The sequence below is a fragment of the Pezoporus occidentalis genome, unplaced genomic scaffold (assembly GCF_034315485.1).
Source record: "Pezoporus occidentalis ecotype Australia unplaced genomic scaffold, CSIRO_AGI_Poc_V1 ctg253, whole genome shotgun sequence".
In the NCBI taxonomy this organism is placed as follows: domain Eukaryota; kingdom Metazoa; phylum Chordata; class Aves; order Psittaciformes; family Psittacidae; genus Pezoporus; species Pezoporus occidentalis.
The window spans coordinates 681,031-695,774 of record NW_026914426.1 but is presented as its reverse complement, the minus strand read 5'-3'; the positions used below and the strand labels follow the sequence as shown (position 1 = coordinate 695,774).

At 49.9% G+C, this 14,744-nt stretch overlaps 3 protein-coding genes across 7 annotated transcripts; 2 read left to right on the top strand and 1 right to left on the bottom strand.

Moving 5' to 3' along the window:
* The first annotated feature begins 263 nt into the window (after positions 1–263).
* P2RX5 (purinergic receptor P2X 5) lies at positions 264–9,912 on the top strand. Of its 4 annotated transcripts, none has more exons than XM_062623506.1 (12): positions 264–517; positions 2,598–2,748; positions 3,184–3,303; positions 4,249–4,324; positions 4,671–4,767; positions 5,151–5,231; positions 6,027–6,165; positions 6,949–7,085; positions 7,375–7,468; positions 7,953–8,018; positions 8,331–8,413; positions 8,852–9,912. In XM_062623506.1, exons 1-12 carry the CDS (start codon positions 330–332, stop codon positions 8,925–8,927), a joined length of 1,308 nt encoding a protein of 435 aa, XP_062479490.1. In that variant the 5' UTR covers positions 264–329; the 3' UTR covers positions 8,928–9,912. The 4 variants fall into 4 exon arrangements, with proteins under 4 accessions (XP_062479490.1, XP_062479494.1, XP_062479491.1 ...); XM_062623507.1 differs by having other exon boundaries at positions 265–517; positions 3,184–3,255; XM_062623510.1 differs by lacking the exon at positions 2,598–2,748.
* Positions 9,913–10,683: 771 nt separating this feature from the next.
* On the bottom strand, positions 10,684–11,676 carry EMC6 (ER membrane protein complex subunit 6). 2 transcript variants are annotated; one of them, XM_062623515.1, is made up of 3 exons: positions 11,585–11,676; positions 11,425–11,492; positions 10,684–11,243 (listed from the first exon to the last, which is right to left on the bottom strand). In XM_062623515.1, the coding sequence occupies exon 3, from the start codon at positions 11,211–11,213 to the stop codon at positions 10,881–10,883; it is 333 nt and encodes a 110-aa protein (XP_062479499.1). In that variant the 5' UTR covers positions 11,214–11,243; positions 11,425–11,492; positions 11,585–11,676; the 3' UTR covers positions 10,684–10,880. The 2 variants fall into 2 exon arrangements, with proteins under 2 accessions (XP_062479499.1, XP_062479500.1); XM_062623516.1 differs by lacking the exon at positions 11,585–11,676 and having other exon boundaries at positions 11,425–11,555.
* On the top strand, positions 11,677–14,217 carry TAX1BP3 (Tax1 binding protein 3). The gene is made up of 4 exons (XM_062623514.1): positions 11,677–11,821; positions 12,836–12,955; positions 13,579–13,656; positions 13,880–14,217. Exons 1-4 carry the CDS (start codon positions 11,783–11,785, stop codon positions 14,015–14,017), a joined length of 375 nt encoding a protein of 124 aa, XP_062479498.1. The 5' UTR covers positions 11,677–11,782; the 3' UTR covers positions 14,018–14,217.
* The last annotated feature ends 527 nt before the right edge of the window (positions 14,218–14,744 follow it).

Sequence of the window (14,744 nt, the reverse complement as noted above, 5' to 3'; positions counted from 1 at the left end):
TAAACATGTTAACTAAGTGCTTTGCCATCACGTAAAGGTTAAAGAAAGGCTTTAATATCCAACAGCAAAAGACTTGCATGCTGCAACATGACTTAATGCTATGAGATGTTTCATTATAAACATTTTATGACTGTGGGGGAGAGAATGAAGCTTGGGAGCAAAACTGAGGCAGGGGCTTCCCTGGAGGCTGAATGAGCTGAAAAGCAGCTGAGGAAGGATCTTGTGTTCGTGCAGCTGCTCATGTCTGAGCAGAGAGCAGCTGCTGTGAGGGAGGAGATAGCTCTGAAGGGGTTGGTGTGTCAGGTTTCCATGCAGAGCATGTGTGGATAATGCAAGCTGCAACACTGCTGCCTGTTCCAGCCACTGCGCAAGCCGGGAGCATGGGGCAGGTGGCTTGGAAGGGTTTATTTCTATCCCTTTTTGATTATAAAACAGAGAAATACGTCATTGCGAAGAGCAAGAAGGTGGGGATTCTCTATCGAGTGGTGCAGCTCTCCATCCTGGCTTACCTGGTGGGGTAAGAATCCCTCTGCATTTCACATACTGCTGCAGTTGCCTTTGGTTACTGTGTTGTGAGGAAGATAAATGTAGGAAACGCTGTACACAGTGACAGCTTGCTCTGCCTTATGGTTTTGATGCAGATAGTCGTGCTTGGTTATACAGCTGGGTTTTGTAATGTGTAATAGATTATATCTGATATTTTAACCTGCTAGGATGGCTAGATTCAGCTCTACCTTCCAGATTAATGTCAGGTTAAAAATAGATCAAATGGCTTTATGGCTTTGTACTGCATTATTTATACCTTCTGTATTTGGCGGGAATGGTGCCAAACTTTAACACCTGCCTCATGAGAAACAATGGCATTTATGCCGCAGTTTCTGAGCCCTGGGGCAAACCTGGGTTGTGTGCATGACTGCATGACATGCTCTAGTCTAAATGGGAGGGAACTAAGCACAAAGCAGCAGATTTCTTTGCTGGAGTGGGCTGCAGCAGCTGGGATTGTGGAGGCTGAGGCAGTGTGAACGTGGGCTCGCTTGCATGTATTTCAGAGCAAGGTGAGTTGGCATGAAGATAGCAGAGCATGTCTCAGAAAAGGCCCAGTTCTGTAAGAGGCTGGTCACACTGACATGACAGCAACACTCTTAGCAGCTTGTAGGCTCAGACCTGGAATTATCCAACCCATGTGATGCCTGTGCCATTGCTTCCTGAGTTTCTGAGGATTTTCAAAATGTGATTCCTAAATCTTTACCTCCACTGAGTCCCTTCACCTTTCTCACGCCTCATGTTTTCACTGATTAAATATAGCAGTCATTTCTACGTGCTGAGTTTATTTATAGAAAGGTGTATAGTTCCAGAGCCTGCTTTAGTCAGCAGGGCAGAAGGAAGCCTCAGCAGTCTGGCATGTATTAGCTGCTAAAGGAGGAATCCTGTAGATAACATTACTGAGAACGCATCCTCTGACCAAAGGGGATATAGCATGACCAGTGAGTGTTCAGAGACTGGCTATTTCCTTCCCTAGGTGTCTGGTGCCTTCTGCAAACCTTTGGCACTGTTGCCTACAGTGACTCCATGGCTGGTGGAAAACAAGAAAGTAGGAAATGTCACAGAGGTGGGGAATGTGGGGAATGTTAATGTTGAAGTTTGTCACAAGTAGCAGGTGAAGGGCAGCATGTGTCAGTGCTGCTTAGCCTGAGATGGCTGCTTTCCCTTCCTGCATGCAGCAGTGTGCTCCAGGTCAGTGCACTGCAAAGGGGACCTGCACCAGCAAATGCAACCTGCATCCTTCTCACAAACCTCCCCTGGCACCCTTAGTTTCTTCAAGGGTCGGGGTGATTTTTTGTCTTGGCAGGTGACTTTGGCAGTGTTGTAGGGAAGCTGGAAGCATCTCATTTGAGCCAGAGGGGTTTTCACCCAGTGATAAGGAGCTCTTGCTGCTTCCACTGGAAGAAGTAAGCAAAGCTTTTCCCTGGACTGCTTAGTGAGGCAGCAGCTCTTCCAGTGTGCTAGTGACAAGCCTGAAGACCAGCACAGAGTCCAGGGTACAGTCAGGTCAATACCATCACACTGTTTTATGAAAGATCCTGTATGCAGCTGAGAATATTCTCTATGGGTTCTTGTTAGCAATGTTCAGCTCACCTGCAGGAGACGCCTCTCCCCAGCCATGGTCTGGTGCTGTTCTGGCAGCCTCGTGGCAGGCTGCTTAAATGGGAGAGTCACATATCTGAAACCAGCCACACTCCTCACTTCAACTTGCAGAAGCTGTTGGTATTTTTCATCTTGAGGAAGACGGAGCCCTGCCCTTCCCCTTTCCATTGAGGTAACACAGGACAGGGAGGTGGGAGGCTTTGTGTTTTTGCCCCATGACCACTTATTACACTTTTCCCTGCATGTGGGATCTTGGGATTAACTATTCCTCCAGTGCTGTAGACAAGCACAGTTTGTGTCAGAGTTTATTCTAAATTTGTAGTAGTAGTTGCAAAGGGTTTGGTGTCATTGGCATGCTTTGATTTGACCTTTGGCATTGGCATCAATCTCCTCTGGCTAACTTGTTCCCTGACCCCACTTTCAAATGCTGCTGCCTGCTCTGTTCTTTGCAGGTGGGTGTTCATTGTCAAGAAGGGCTACCAGGACACAGACACGTCCCTCCAGAGCTCTGTCATCACCAAGCTGAAGGGGGTTGCCTTCACCAACACCTCGGAGCTGGGGGAGAGGCTGTGGGATGTGGCAGACTATGTCATCCCTCCACAGGTTGGCATCACCCCACCACTATTGTCTCTGCCCTTCAGTAGAAAGATGTCTTCCGGTATGGTTGTTGGTGGAAAGGCCAGCCTGGCCTTAGCTTAGAGCAAACACCACAGCTCCTCACTGCTATGCAGCCTTTGATCCCCAGTCAGGCACTGTGTCCTTATGGAAAGGGAGGACAAGTTCTCACCAAGGAGCCAACAGGGCAAGGCTCAGCAGGCCTGCTCCCAAGATTAACACAGTCTCCGAAGCAGAACCCCTTAAGCCATAGAGACACACCAACCTCATCCAAACAAATATTCAAAGGCACTGTTGTATCTCAGCCTGAAAAGCATCAGGAGTGAAGGGGGTACTTCTGTTCTGCAGAGAACTGCATCCTCCTTATCACAGGTACTTTAAGAGTTAAACAGGTTTTCTAACCCTGCCTTAACTTTATTCTAGGGTGAAAATGTCTTCTTTGTCATGACGAATCTGATTGTGACCCCAAACCAGAGGCAAGCCACGTGTCCTGAGGTAGGAAGAACTGAGCCCCTTGGCCCCCAGACCCCTACAAAACTGGGGGTAAGAACTGGCAGAGAACACCCATGGAGCAACGACCGCAGGAAAGATGGAAGGCCAATGGTTTTTCTCTGTAGTATAACATCTGATTTGGGAAAATCGGCCTGGCTACTGCAAAACTGGGAGGTTCTTAATTTCCAGAGCCACTAATCATGTAGAGCCTTGCTGACTTTAGTTGAAGGTGTTGGACACCTGCCCAGCCAGAAATGAGACCAGAGCGGTGATTGCTCAGGGTCAGAAAAGGCCACGTGAAAAATAACTTTGAAGTGACTCTGTGTAGTTGTGGATAGAGGAGACTTTCGAAGAGCTCCATTCTGGGAAGGGCTGAACATTCAGGCTCTTGTTATCTTCATGACATGGGAAGTTGCTCAGTACCTTCCAGAATGTGCCTTATGGGCCAGAGGCATGAGGTCTTTCTGCATCATACTGAACTGTCCTCTGTGAGATGTGGTTCAGAATGGGCCGTGGGAAGAGGACACTGGCCATCCAGGGAATGTTGTAGCAGAGATTAATTTTCCATGTCTCAAGACATGTTACTGTGGCCAAGGCTGAGCACAGTTGGTCTGTTCAGGAGACAGTTGTCCTCCAGTGATTGCATTAACCCAGCATGCAGCCAAGAGGAGGGTAATTTTGGCTCTAGAGTCAAAGCTTAAAATCAAAAGATAGTGGTATCTCTTGAGGTGAAGTACTGTGACATCCTGCCTGTTTTTTCCCCATCCTGTCCCTCTGCACAGTGAGCAGAGCCCGAAACCAGGATGTCACAGCTGAACCTCGGTGTGAGGGCAGTGTGATGCTGCTGAGCTATTTGCACAACTTACGGTTACCGCTTCAGCTGCATGTTTTTCATGTTCATCACCCTCTGGAGAATTCACCCCACATCAGCAGCACTTTCTTAACTGTCTGAGTATCATGTTCTGGCACAGGTCTCACTTCTCTTCCTCCTTGCAGAGTGACAGAATTCCCGATGCCCTGTGCTACAAGGATGGGGACTGCATGGCAGGGGAGGCAGTGGTGGCTGGCAATGGTAAGGGAAGGGTCCCTCCTGTACTGTCTGATAGAGTCATGTTCCTTCAGAGGCATCAGCCCACTTACAACCCCAGAGATCTCTGGCTACAGACAGCAGCAAGGACTTTCTCTTCTTTACTGTCTTTTACTAAGACTGCTGCCTGGCTCACAGCTTGTGATGGTTGGGCCAGAGCACCCCAGGCTGCTCAGAGAAGCAACAAGGGAGTGGTTGCTCCAGCTGAAAGCCCCTTTCACAACAGGGAGGAGGGCTCATGGTGGCAGTGAAAAACATCTGATTTTCATGTGCCCTGTAGGTAAGGGGAGGAGGTGGCTGCTCTGTGTGACCTTTTCTGTCTGTGCTGCAGGGGTTAAGACTGGCCGTTGTTTGAAAGACAGGGACAGCATCAGAGGAACTTGTGAGATATTGGCCTGGTGCCCAGTGGAGAAAAGATCCAAGCCCAAGTATGTGGCCATCCTCTGCTGTTTCCAAGCTTGAGCTGCTTGGCTTGTGTGTCACGTAGGGTGATATCTGGGTTCCCTCTGCTTGGATGCTTGCTTGAATGTTGGCTGTTCCAGTACAGGAGCGAGCTCTGCATGGCCCCTTGTCAGGACTGGCCCCCTGCTCATCCCTGTTGAGCTCACTGGTGGTCCCAGTGCTGTTTCCATCTCCCAGGGCTTCCCCTCAGCCTGCACACTGCTCACCAGCTCCTTGCTGGCAGTGCAGGAAGGTCCTATGGTTGGCCTAGAGCCACGGGTGAAATCTGGCTATGGCTAAAACTGCAGCTGAAGTTTAGGATGTGGGCAGCATACAAACATCAGACGGATAACAACCCCTTCTCTTCCAGGAAACCACTTCTTGCCAGTGCAGAAAACTTCACTGTTTACATCAAAAACTCAGTCCGCTTCCCCAAGTTTAAGTTCTCCAAGTAAGTGCAGGTGCTTGGAGATCCCTCTGTCCTCTCCATCACTGAATGAATAGCCTTGGTTTGCTCCATTGTCATTCTGCTGCCTGAGGGCTGGGATACAAAGGCACTTACCCCCTCCTCTGAGGTGCAGAGGAAGGCCTTTGGCTTCAGGCTGTTTGGGAACAAGGAGATAATGAGGGGTTGGAGCTTCTCAGATTGCAACTGGGATAATGCATCCCTCACCAGATGAGGTCTCCTACAGCATAGGATGTGCCAGAGCCCCTGAAACAGGGGTACCTGTCCACCAGCGAGAGCATAGCCAAGTTCCTGAGCTGCTGCTGTTCCCAGATATTCCTCCTTTTCCACAAAAATGAAAATGCCCGGACAAGGTTGCAAAAACGCAAACTTAAAAAAACTTGTTTGCATTTGCTGCTACATTATGAACAAAATAAAGAAGTGTAGAAAGGTGTGTTCCTGCTGTTCTCCCAGGCCTAGCTAGACGTTTCTGGCATCTTCATTTGAGAAAACCAAGTGCCCCTAGAGCACTGTGGCAGCCTGCTCCATGGGAGTCCTTTCTTGAGCCTACACTCAGCTGGACTAGTCCCTGTCTGGCCTGGAGGTCATTTCTGTGGGCAGACTGCTTTCCTGGGGTAGCAATGGAGAGGGTCAAATGGTGACCAGGTTGGTGGCAAGGTGCCATTTCTGCTGTGTACGAGGCTGCTGGAGAAGTCTCCGATCTCTGCAGCTGTGGTGGTGTAGGATGTGCAGGCAAGCAAAGAGGAAGACAAGGTGGATTTCCCTCTTCCCTACATGTAGGATGAATGTGTTGGCAACCAACAATGAGTCCTACCTGAAGAGCTGCCGCTACAGCACGGAGCATCCTTACTGCCCCATCTTCCTCCTGGGGAACATCGTTCAGTGGGCTGGGAGCAACTTTCAGGAAATGGCCTCAGAGGTAGGATTGCCCCTCGCCTCATGTGTCTTCCTGGCTAGCTGTACTGCTCTCTGGGTGGCCATGAGGAGAGTCACTGCTGACTGCTCAGGAAACTGCCTCCTGTACAAGGTGCAGTGGATGCTTAAAGTCAAGCTGTTCCCATTTATCCTGTCCCCAGGGAATGGGAGCCAGGGCGATGTGGGTAGTGCAGAGGAGATGGTGAGGTCAGTTAATTGTTAGCTGGGGCTGCTCAAACCACTGCTCTATCAATTTCAACACTACTACACCATCAGTTTAAACCCAGAACTCTGGAAGGCCAGTGGGGCTCCTCTGCTCAGAGAACACTCCAGGAAGCTTCCCCTGAGGGAAAGGGACATGTTTCTGCATGGAGTGGTGGGGCTGCAGCACCAGACAGGCTGCAACCTGATGTGAGAAGAACAGGGGGAAAGATGTAGCCAGTATGAGGCATTGGGTGGGAAGAGTGCAGGCTTTGTGCTGGCTGCTGCACTTGTGAATTTCACCCCTGCATAAAAGAGCTATGGTACAGCTGCTTAAATTAGTGAAATCAGTGTCCTGGGAGGAGAAACCTCTTCCCAGGATTGCAGCACTAGGGTTGTACATTCAGTAGTGTGATTAATATCATAAGCATGAACTCAGCCCATCCAGATGTGTGTGTACACGTGTCCGTGACCAGAAGTGCAATCGTTCTTGTCCCAGGGGAAATCTTGCCCAAGGAGCTGACAAATTTAAAGACACATTAATTGAACTAAACTTAAACTCACACTGTCTCTCTCTTTTGTTAAGGGTGGTGTGATAGGAATTCAGATTGAATGGAACTGTGATCTTGATAAAGCCCCTTCTGAATGTAATCCTCACTATTCTTTTAGCCGTCTGGATAACAAGTTTGCAGAAAAGCCCATCTCTTCTGGGTATAACTTCAGGTGAGTACAGAGGAGGATACGATGCAGCACCACAGCTGGGCTGAGCTGGTTTGAGATGCTGGTGTTGGAGGCTGGCAGTGAGACAGGACCAGCCTGTGCCAGCTGCTGCTCCAGCCAAGCACACTGCTTTGCAGAGGAGGGGAGGGAGGGAGTTAGGCTCATGGCAAGCTAAACTGTTTTTGATAGGGGAATAGACCTGTTTGAAGAGAGAGGTGAATTCAGATGGTGGGGTTTTTTTTGTGTGTGTGTGACAGATGACAGAGTTAAAATCAGCACTGTTGTATTCCAGGTTTGCCAAATATTACCGGGATGCTGAGGGGGTCGACTACCGGACGCTCATTAAAGCATATGGAATCCGCTTTGATGTGATGGTGAATGGCAAGGTGAGGTCCCAGGCCGGAATATTTCAGAGCCTGCCAAGAGAAAGGGTGAGGGACGTTTCTCAGTGGGAAGGCAGCTCTGGGATGAGAACAGCTTCTGGCTTGTCATAGGAAAGGGCTCTTGCCATGTACCTATGTGGAGCTAACCCTGCATAATGAAAGGAGAAGGTGGATGAGTCCGCACAGTAAAGTCCCACAGAAGAAAATGTGCCCCAGAGACTTGCTCCCCACATGCATGTACTGGGGGAAAAAGCAGCTTAATCCAGGGATGAGGCAAGCTCAGAAATGCAGCCATGGGCAGCTGGATCTGAGACACACACAGACCTTTAGTGTCCAAGATTGTCCACTGCAAATCTAGGGTTGTACATGCTTATTGCTAACAAAACACCCACGGGCACCGGTAGCTTCCTCTGTGTGACACCACCCCCTTCAGTTTGTCTCTTGGGTTGTTCTTTCACTGAGTGTTTCATGACCTTTTCTCTTTTAGGCAGGCAAATTTAACATCATTCCCACTATTATCAATATTGGTTCGGGGCTTGCTCTCATGGGAGCGGTAAGTGAATGTATTTCCTTAAAAGTAACATACTGGGACCCAGATCCCTCATTTAACTGTTACGAGGATAAAATAGGACAGTTGCTTTAGATCTTCTCTGGTAGTTTTTGCTGCTCTGACTGCTCAGCCAGGTGTGTGTCTGTGTCCTGTCTTAACAGCATTTGTTAATGTACTGTGTGGTCTAAATACCCTGAGGATTGCACAGCCTATGAAGGAAAATAAAGCTCCTATCAGTTATGCCTTAATGCTCATTAGACCAGAACATTTCCTCTTCTACTCTAAAGATAAACCACAAATTCTTTCTCTCTGCAGGGAGCTTTCTTTTGTGACCTAGTGCTGCTGTATCTGATTAAAAAGAGTAACTTCTATCGAGGCAAAAAGTACGAGGAAGTAAAGTAAGTGGGCTTGGCTTTGTGTATAAATGTAATGGCTTTATTGTTATGACTCCTAGAAATAGGAGATACTGGAACACAGTAAACATTGATGGCAAACACAGGCTAATTGCAGGAAATTATATTCCTCTAAATGAGTTTAGACAAGTGACTCCCTCCCTCTGTAATTCACTGCTGTCATTAGCTGGGGAGCAAAGGCAGCTGTTGTGTCATGGTTGGACTTAATGGCCTTGCACTGTCTGCAATGACCAAGGATGGAACTGGACCAGCTCCAAGAGCTCTAAAGCCTCATGAAACCAAAGAATGGGGCATTAAGTGTATGGCAGATAATAGCCTGTGTGGTGAGGTATAACAGGCCTGGCTGGGAACCTCTTACCCATGTTGCTTCCTGAACAAAACCAGCCTGTTTGCCTTGGCTGTCCCCTTTGCTTGTTTCCTCAGGTCCACTTCCAGGAAATCCTTATCTAGTCCTACGCTAAATGGGAATCAGAGCCCTGACCAGGTTGGTGGGCTCTAGACACAGCGATGAGTCTGCTGGCTGGGCTCGTGTGCCAGGAAAACCCTACAGGTGTTGAATCACACCAGCACTGGGAGGTGGAGATGCCCCACATCAGGTCTACTGTCTTATTACTGGGATTCCCAGAGGAAAAAAGTCCTTTAAAGACTGCCCTTCTTTCCCTGAGATGTTCTCTGGTATCCTGAGCTTGCACGAGTGTGCCATTTCTATGGATTTATAAAAGGATTTTATAAAAGGAAAAAGAAGGCACCAAGTGAACATTTTCATATCTACTGGTAGATATATCTGTACCTGCAACAGTCAGTATTATCCCGAGGCTGTGCTTTGCTTCCATGTGCTGGGATGTGAAACACCACTGGCTCTCCGAGGGCTGAAGCTGATACAACACATCCCCTGCCTCCCAACTCCCACTTGTGTTACACACAGGAGAAGATGTGAAGCAGCAGGACTCATCCTGTCGGAAGTACAGAGAAACGCAGAATTCCAGCAGCGCTCGGAGCCCAAGAGCACGTTATTCTACAAGGGCCATGGCAGGGCGATCACCTTTATTGTAGGGTGTGTGTAACCATTAGGGCTAGAAATGGTACTTCACCAGGAAAAGCCTTCCAACAGCTGCAGCAAGGAGCTGTGCTGGGCTCAGGAACAGCAGGAGGAGGGTCAGTTCAGCCATGGCAGGGTCCCAGCTGCCTCCACTGTCACCTAAGAGCTGGCATTTAGAGCACAGAGCAGGTAACAGCAGGCAGTGACTGATAATGAGAGGAAAGCAGGGAAACTGAGTAGCTCATCAAAACATGTAAAGCTGACTGTGCTCTACTGACACCAATGTTCCAACGGGACAAAACGTCCTCATTAGGTGACCAAAGCTGTTTCCTGAATTTAAGTCTTCAGCCCCCACCATATTCCCTAGAATATTTCCTTTCTTTCTACCATTTGTTTAAAACAATTCCCACAATCACTGCTATTAATAAAACATAACCAGATTCTTTCTCAGGAGTTTGTTTCTTTGATTCCCCAACACCCCCACTCCCCCCCCCGTATTTAATGCACAGCAGTAAAATCCACCACTTTGGGCAATGCTCTGCAAGACTCTTCTGTACAGTGTGGTTTGTAGGTGGGACACACCACCTTCTCTTTGTGATACATACTTGTGTAACCAATGCAATTAAACATTAAGTTTGCAAAAGAAGATTTGCAGTAAAGATATTACCTGTGTGGTCAGTCACAGACTTTTCCTTTCTGTTTCTGCTAGGTGTAAGGCACCAGAACAAAGAACAGCTCAATGCCAGCATGTGTTCAGTACAGACTGAGGTGGCAGGTAGCAAGATGCTGCTCTTACTTGGTTGTTTCATTGAATACAACAGCACTAAAAAGGAGCAAAGGCTCATGAGAATGTTATTTAGTGACTTTTGTGTGTGCAGTTAAGAGCATCCAAACCAGTGTCATTTACTGACGGTTTGTACATGTAGCAATTGGGGAAGATAACATTGACACTGGCAGCTCAAATAGACTCATGCACCAAACTTTTACACATACTTAATTACAAATTACTGTGCAATATCTGTCAGTGGATTACTTTTAAAAGTGCTGTTACATGTGACTTTAATTTTTTTTATGTGTAGAGGCAGGCAGCAAATCTAGAGGGGAGTGTTACTGTTGTGTCTTATCCAAACCAGAGAACTACATGAACCAAAACCCAGGGCTGTGCCTGCAATTAGGGACAGAACCACCAAACAAACATTCATGGGAGGCATCCAAGTAGTGGTTCACATTCAGTTTAATTAGAACAGTGCTACCGCTTCATTTGTACTTGGACATAATTTACTGACAGTATTAACAATGCAAGCGATGGACAACAGTTTCAAAGGTAAGCTGGCCTAGTTGTGTAGGTGAGCTCTGGCAACAGTCCTCCTGCTCGAGTAAAAACCACTGCAGCTAACGTGGCTCCTGGTCTGTTTAGTAGACATGAACCATGCCGTACAGGAAAGTCCAGAACAGGACGTATGTGAAGAGCCCTCCTATAAGCCCCCCCGTGAAAAGTGGCCTTCGGGATTTAAAGTACTTGTTCCATCGCCGCCCGGCTTTTAACACCAAGAGCACGGAGAGGAGGACGGAAGCCAGGAAGTAGAAGATGAAGCCGTGCAGGCCGGTCAGGCCGAGGATCCCCGCCGTGGCGCCCGACAATGCCGAGACAGACGTCCTGCAATAGTCCAGGATGGCGGCGTTCCCCCGCACCGCCGCCTCACTGATGAACTGAGGCCCCTCGCGCTTGGCCACCACCGCGGCCATGGCTCCCGGAGCTCCTCTCGCCCAGCGGCTCTGGGGGGGGAAGGAGACACGCGCTGTACGGGCCGGGCGGGGGCCGCCCTGCCTGCGCACCGCCCCGCTGAGCCCGCTCGGCTCCGCAGTGCGGTGGAGGCCCAACAGCCGCCGCCGACGCTGAAGACCTCCCCCCGGCCCCCAGCACCGCGGGGCCCGCCCGCCTTCCCCCCCTCAGTACCTCTCATCCACGGCGGCGCAATGCTCCGCGGGACCCCTCGGCCGGGCCCTGCCGTCACGCCTCGTACCCTGCGGAAGGACAGCGCACACCGCCCGTTACCGCGAGGGCTGAGGCCACCTCCCGCCGCCTCGTCCTCCTCCCCGCACCGGGCCCAACCTACCGCCACCCCGGCGCCTCGCACCGCCCCGCCGGAAGCCCCTGTCAGGCATCTTGGGCGCGCGGGACGGCGGGAAAGCGGCCTCACTTCTGACTCCCCCGCCTGCGCTGAGGGCGAGGCGGCACCCGATTGGCTGGCGGCGGCGGGGGCCGGGGCCGGGCGAGGCGCTTTTGTTCGGGCGGCGGCAGTGGCGGTGGGGTCATGTCGTACGTGCCGGGGCAGCCGGTCACCGCTGTGGTGGTGAGATGGGGCTGCTGAGCGGAGCGGGGGTGCTGGTGCGGCTGGCAGCGGGGCGGAGGGCGCGGGCTGCAGCGCTGCCGGTCATGGTTGCGTTCCCTGCCGCGGAGGCTGATAGTGCCTATAGAGGGATCGTCACTTGAGCCACGCGCAGGCCCCTCCGCTCTTGAGTGGGGAAGCGGGGAGGAGCCCCGCTCGGCTGCGGGGACGGGCTGCAGCCGCCGCTTGTCCCGGGGGTGCTTGGCGGAAGGGGGAGGAAGTAGCCGGGAGGCGAGTTCCCCGGTGTGCGGAGAACCGTTGCCCGGCAGCGGCGGGATGAGCACCCGCTTTGTCTTGGCGGGGTCAGAAGTGGAGCTCTAATTAAGGGGCTCCGCAGCTGTGTGTGCGGCACCGCTCCCCGCTGGGCTGAGGGCGGGGAGACCGCTCCGGTGAGGCGGAGATCCTGAGCGCAACGCCCTGGGCAGCTCGGTGCCTGAGAGCTGCTGGAGAACAATCCCAGGGTGGTTTGGGGAGGAAGGGACCTCTGAAGGTCACCTAGTCCTCCTCCTGCAGCGACCAGGGATACCTGCTTATATGGTACTTGGATAATGCACGAAGTTTGTCAGATGCCTGCAATCATCAGACACAGCAAGGAACACCTGCCTCTGGGTTACAAGTGTGCCGATAAGTTATCTTGAAAAAGAACCGTCCTAATAATAGGTTGTTGTTTCACTGATAGGGCAGGAACATGGGGACGTGGGCAGAGAGCAAGATGAGTCTTGCGGTGAGTGACTGCTGGTTGGCAAGGCATGACTCATGGTTCAAGAGACCTGCTCTGTTTCTAGTGTTTTCCCTTGTATCTAGAGCTCGGAGTAGTTAAGGAGCTTGGCTGTATGGTGGCAGGAGCACCACTGAGCTGAGTTTGCAAGTGGTTTCCCATCCTGCTGTTCTGTGGCAGGGCTGAGAACAGCTTGTAGCCAACTGCTGTTGGCAAGATTTCTTCTTCATCACAACACTCAGCTATTTTTCTCTTTACAGCAAAGAATTGAAATACATAAGCTTCGTCAAGGTGACAATTTGATTTTGGGGTTCAGCATTGGAGGTGGCATTGATCAGGATCCTACTCAGAATCCTTTCTCCGAAGACAAGACCGACAAGGTCAGATGCTCTTCATTTTACATAGCCACTATCTGCAAAAGGCCGAGTATGTTCAACTCGGCCAGCTAATTCAACTGGTGTCTGTATTCTGTCCTCTCACATAGCTGGCTATTAAAGTTACTTCTCTGCTATGTTATCATTTGCAGACTAGATTTGGTTTGTTAGCTCTCCACCTCTTCTGTTTTCCAGCACTGAACAAACCTGCTTTTAACTAGAGCCTGTAACATACAATAAAGTGTTTTTGTAGAATCATAGAATCCCAGACTGGTGTGGGTTGGAAGGGACCTTAAAGCTCATCCAGTTCCAACCCCTGCCACAGGCAGGGACCCCTTCCACTAGAGCAGCTTGCTCCAAGCCCCTGTGTCCAACCTGGCCTTGAACACTGCCAGGGATGGGGCAGCCACAGCTTCTCTGGGCACCCTGTGCCAGCGTCTCAGCACCCTCACAGGGAAGAGCTTCTGCCTAAGAGCTCAGCTCAGTCTCCCCTCTGGCAGGTTAAAGCCATTCCCCCTTGTCTTGTCCCTACAGGCCCTTGTCCAAAGCCCCTCTCCAGGTTTTGATTGGCTCTTAAGTATTTAATAGTCCTTTATTTAGTAAGTGAACACTTACTATTTTTTTCCTAGGGTATCTATGTAACAAGGGTAACAGAAGGAGGCCCAGCAGAAGTTGCAGGACTCCAGATTGGAGATAAGATCATGCAGGTAAACACCATCATGAGACAAGTACTAACACAGCATTAGGTGTGTGCTGCAGGGAAGTGTCTTCTGGGGGAAATGCTGTCTTCTGGGTGCTTTCCAGGATGGTTTGTGGGGCTTATAAATAAGCTGATGAATGGCACAAGTATATCTACTACACAGCTCTATTGAACAGTTACAGGACACCTGTGAGTCCACACACATGCCTCATTTTAGGTGTTTTTCCCAGGTGAATGGCTGGGATATGACAATGGTGACCCATGACCAAGCAAGGAAGAGGCTGACAAAAAGGAATGAAGAAGTCGTACGGCTGCTGGTGACCAGGCAATCTCTGCAGAAGGCTGTGCAACAATCCTTGATGTCCTAATCAGTTACCGAGTTGGGGAAGGGTTGGGGAGGGAGATATATAGACTGATGGTCAAGCAAGGAAGCAAATCCTAGGCTGGAACGGGTTGGCTGGAAGGGGAGCATGTTCCTAACTGTGGTAAACATGATTTTGATTTTTATTTTTCCTTCTTCTGATGTAACTGGCAGTAGTAGAATTCTGGTCCCTTCAGCAGAGTGCTTCTCTAAAAGTCTTCCCTGCAGGTACATGGTTAAGACTTTACTGTAGTTGTGGCTTGTAGGAGGACAGGGACAAACCCTACTTATCTAAGGAAGCAACTGGAAAAGCCTTAACTCCAAAAGGATTCTTTTGTAGCACAAATGATTCCTATTTTAAGAGGAAGTGTGGCTTCTGCTATGGAAGAGGGTTTGCTGTGCTTAAGCTTTTGGAAGTGAGCTGTCCTGTCCCCTCTGCGCTATCAAACTAAAATGCCAGAATTAAGAGTTGCTCACTGCTGTGGGGAGGAGCACTGTACTAATCCCACTCTGTGTGCTAGCTAGGCAAAGCATGCCAAAGGGTTTGGGGCATTATGGTTTACTGTAGATTTCCCTGCACAAAGCAGCCTCTTCAGATAAGAAACAGCTAAGTTACACAGGAATGTCAGATGCCTGTGAAGGACACTACAAGTTCATGTGTAATGCCTGTGAAGGACACTACAAGTTCATAGACACTACAGTTCAACTTCACTGTCAGCATAAAAACTTAATTC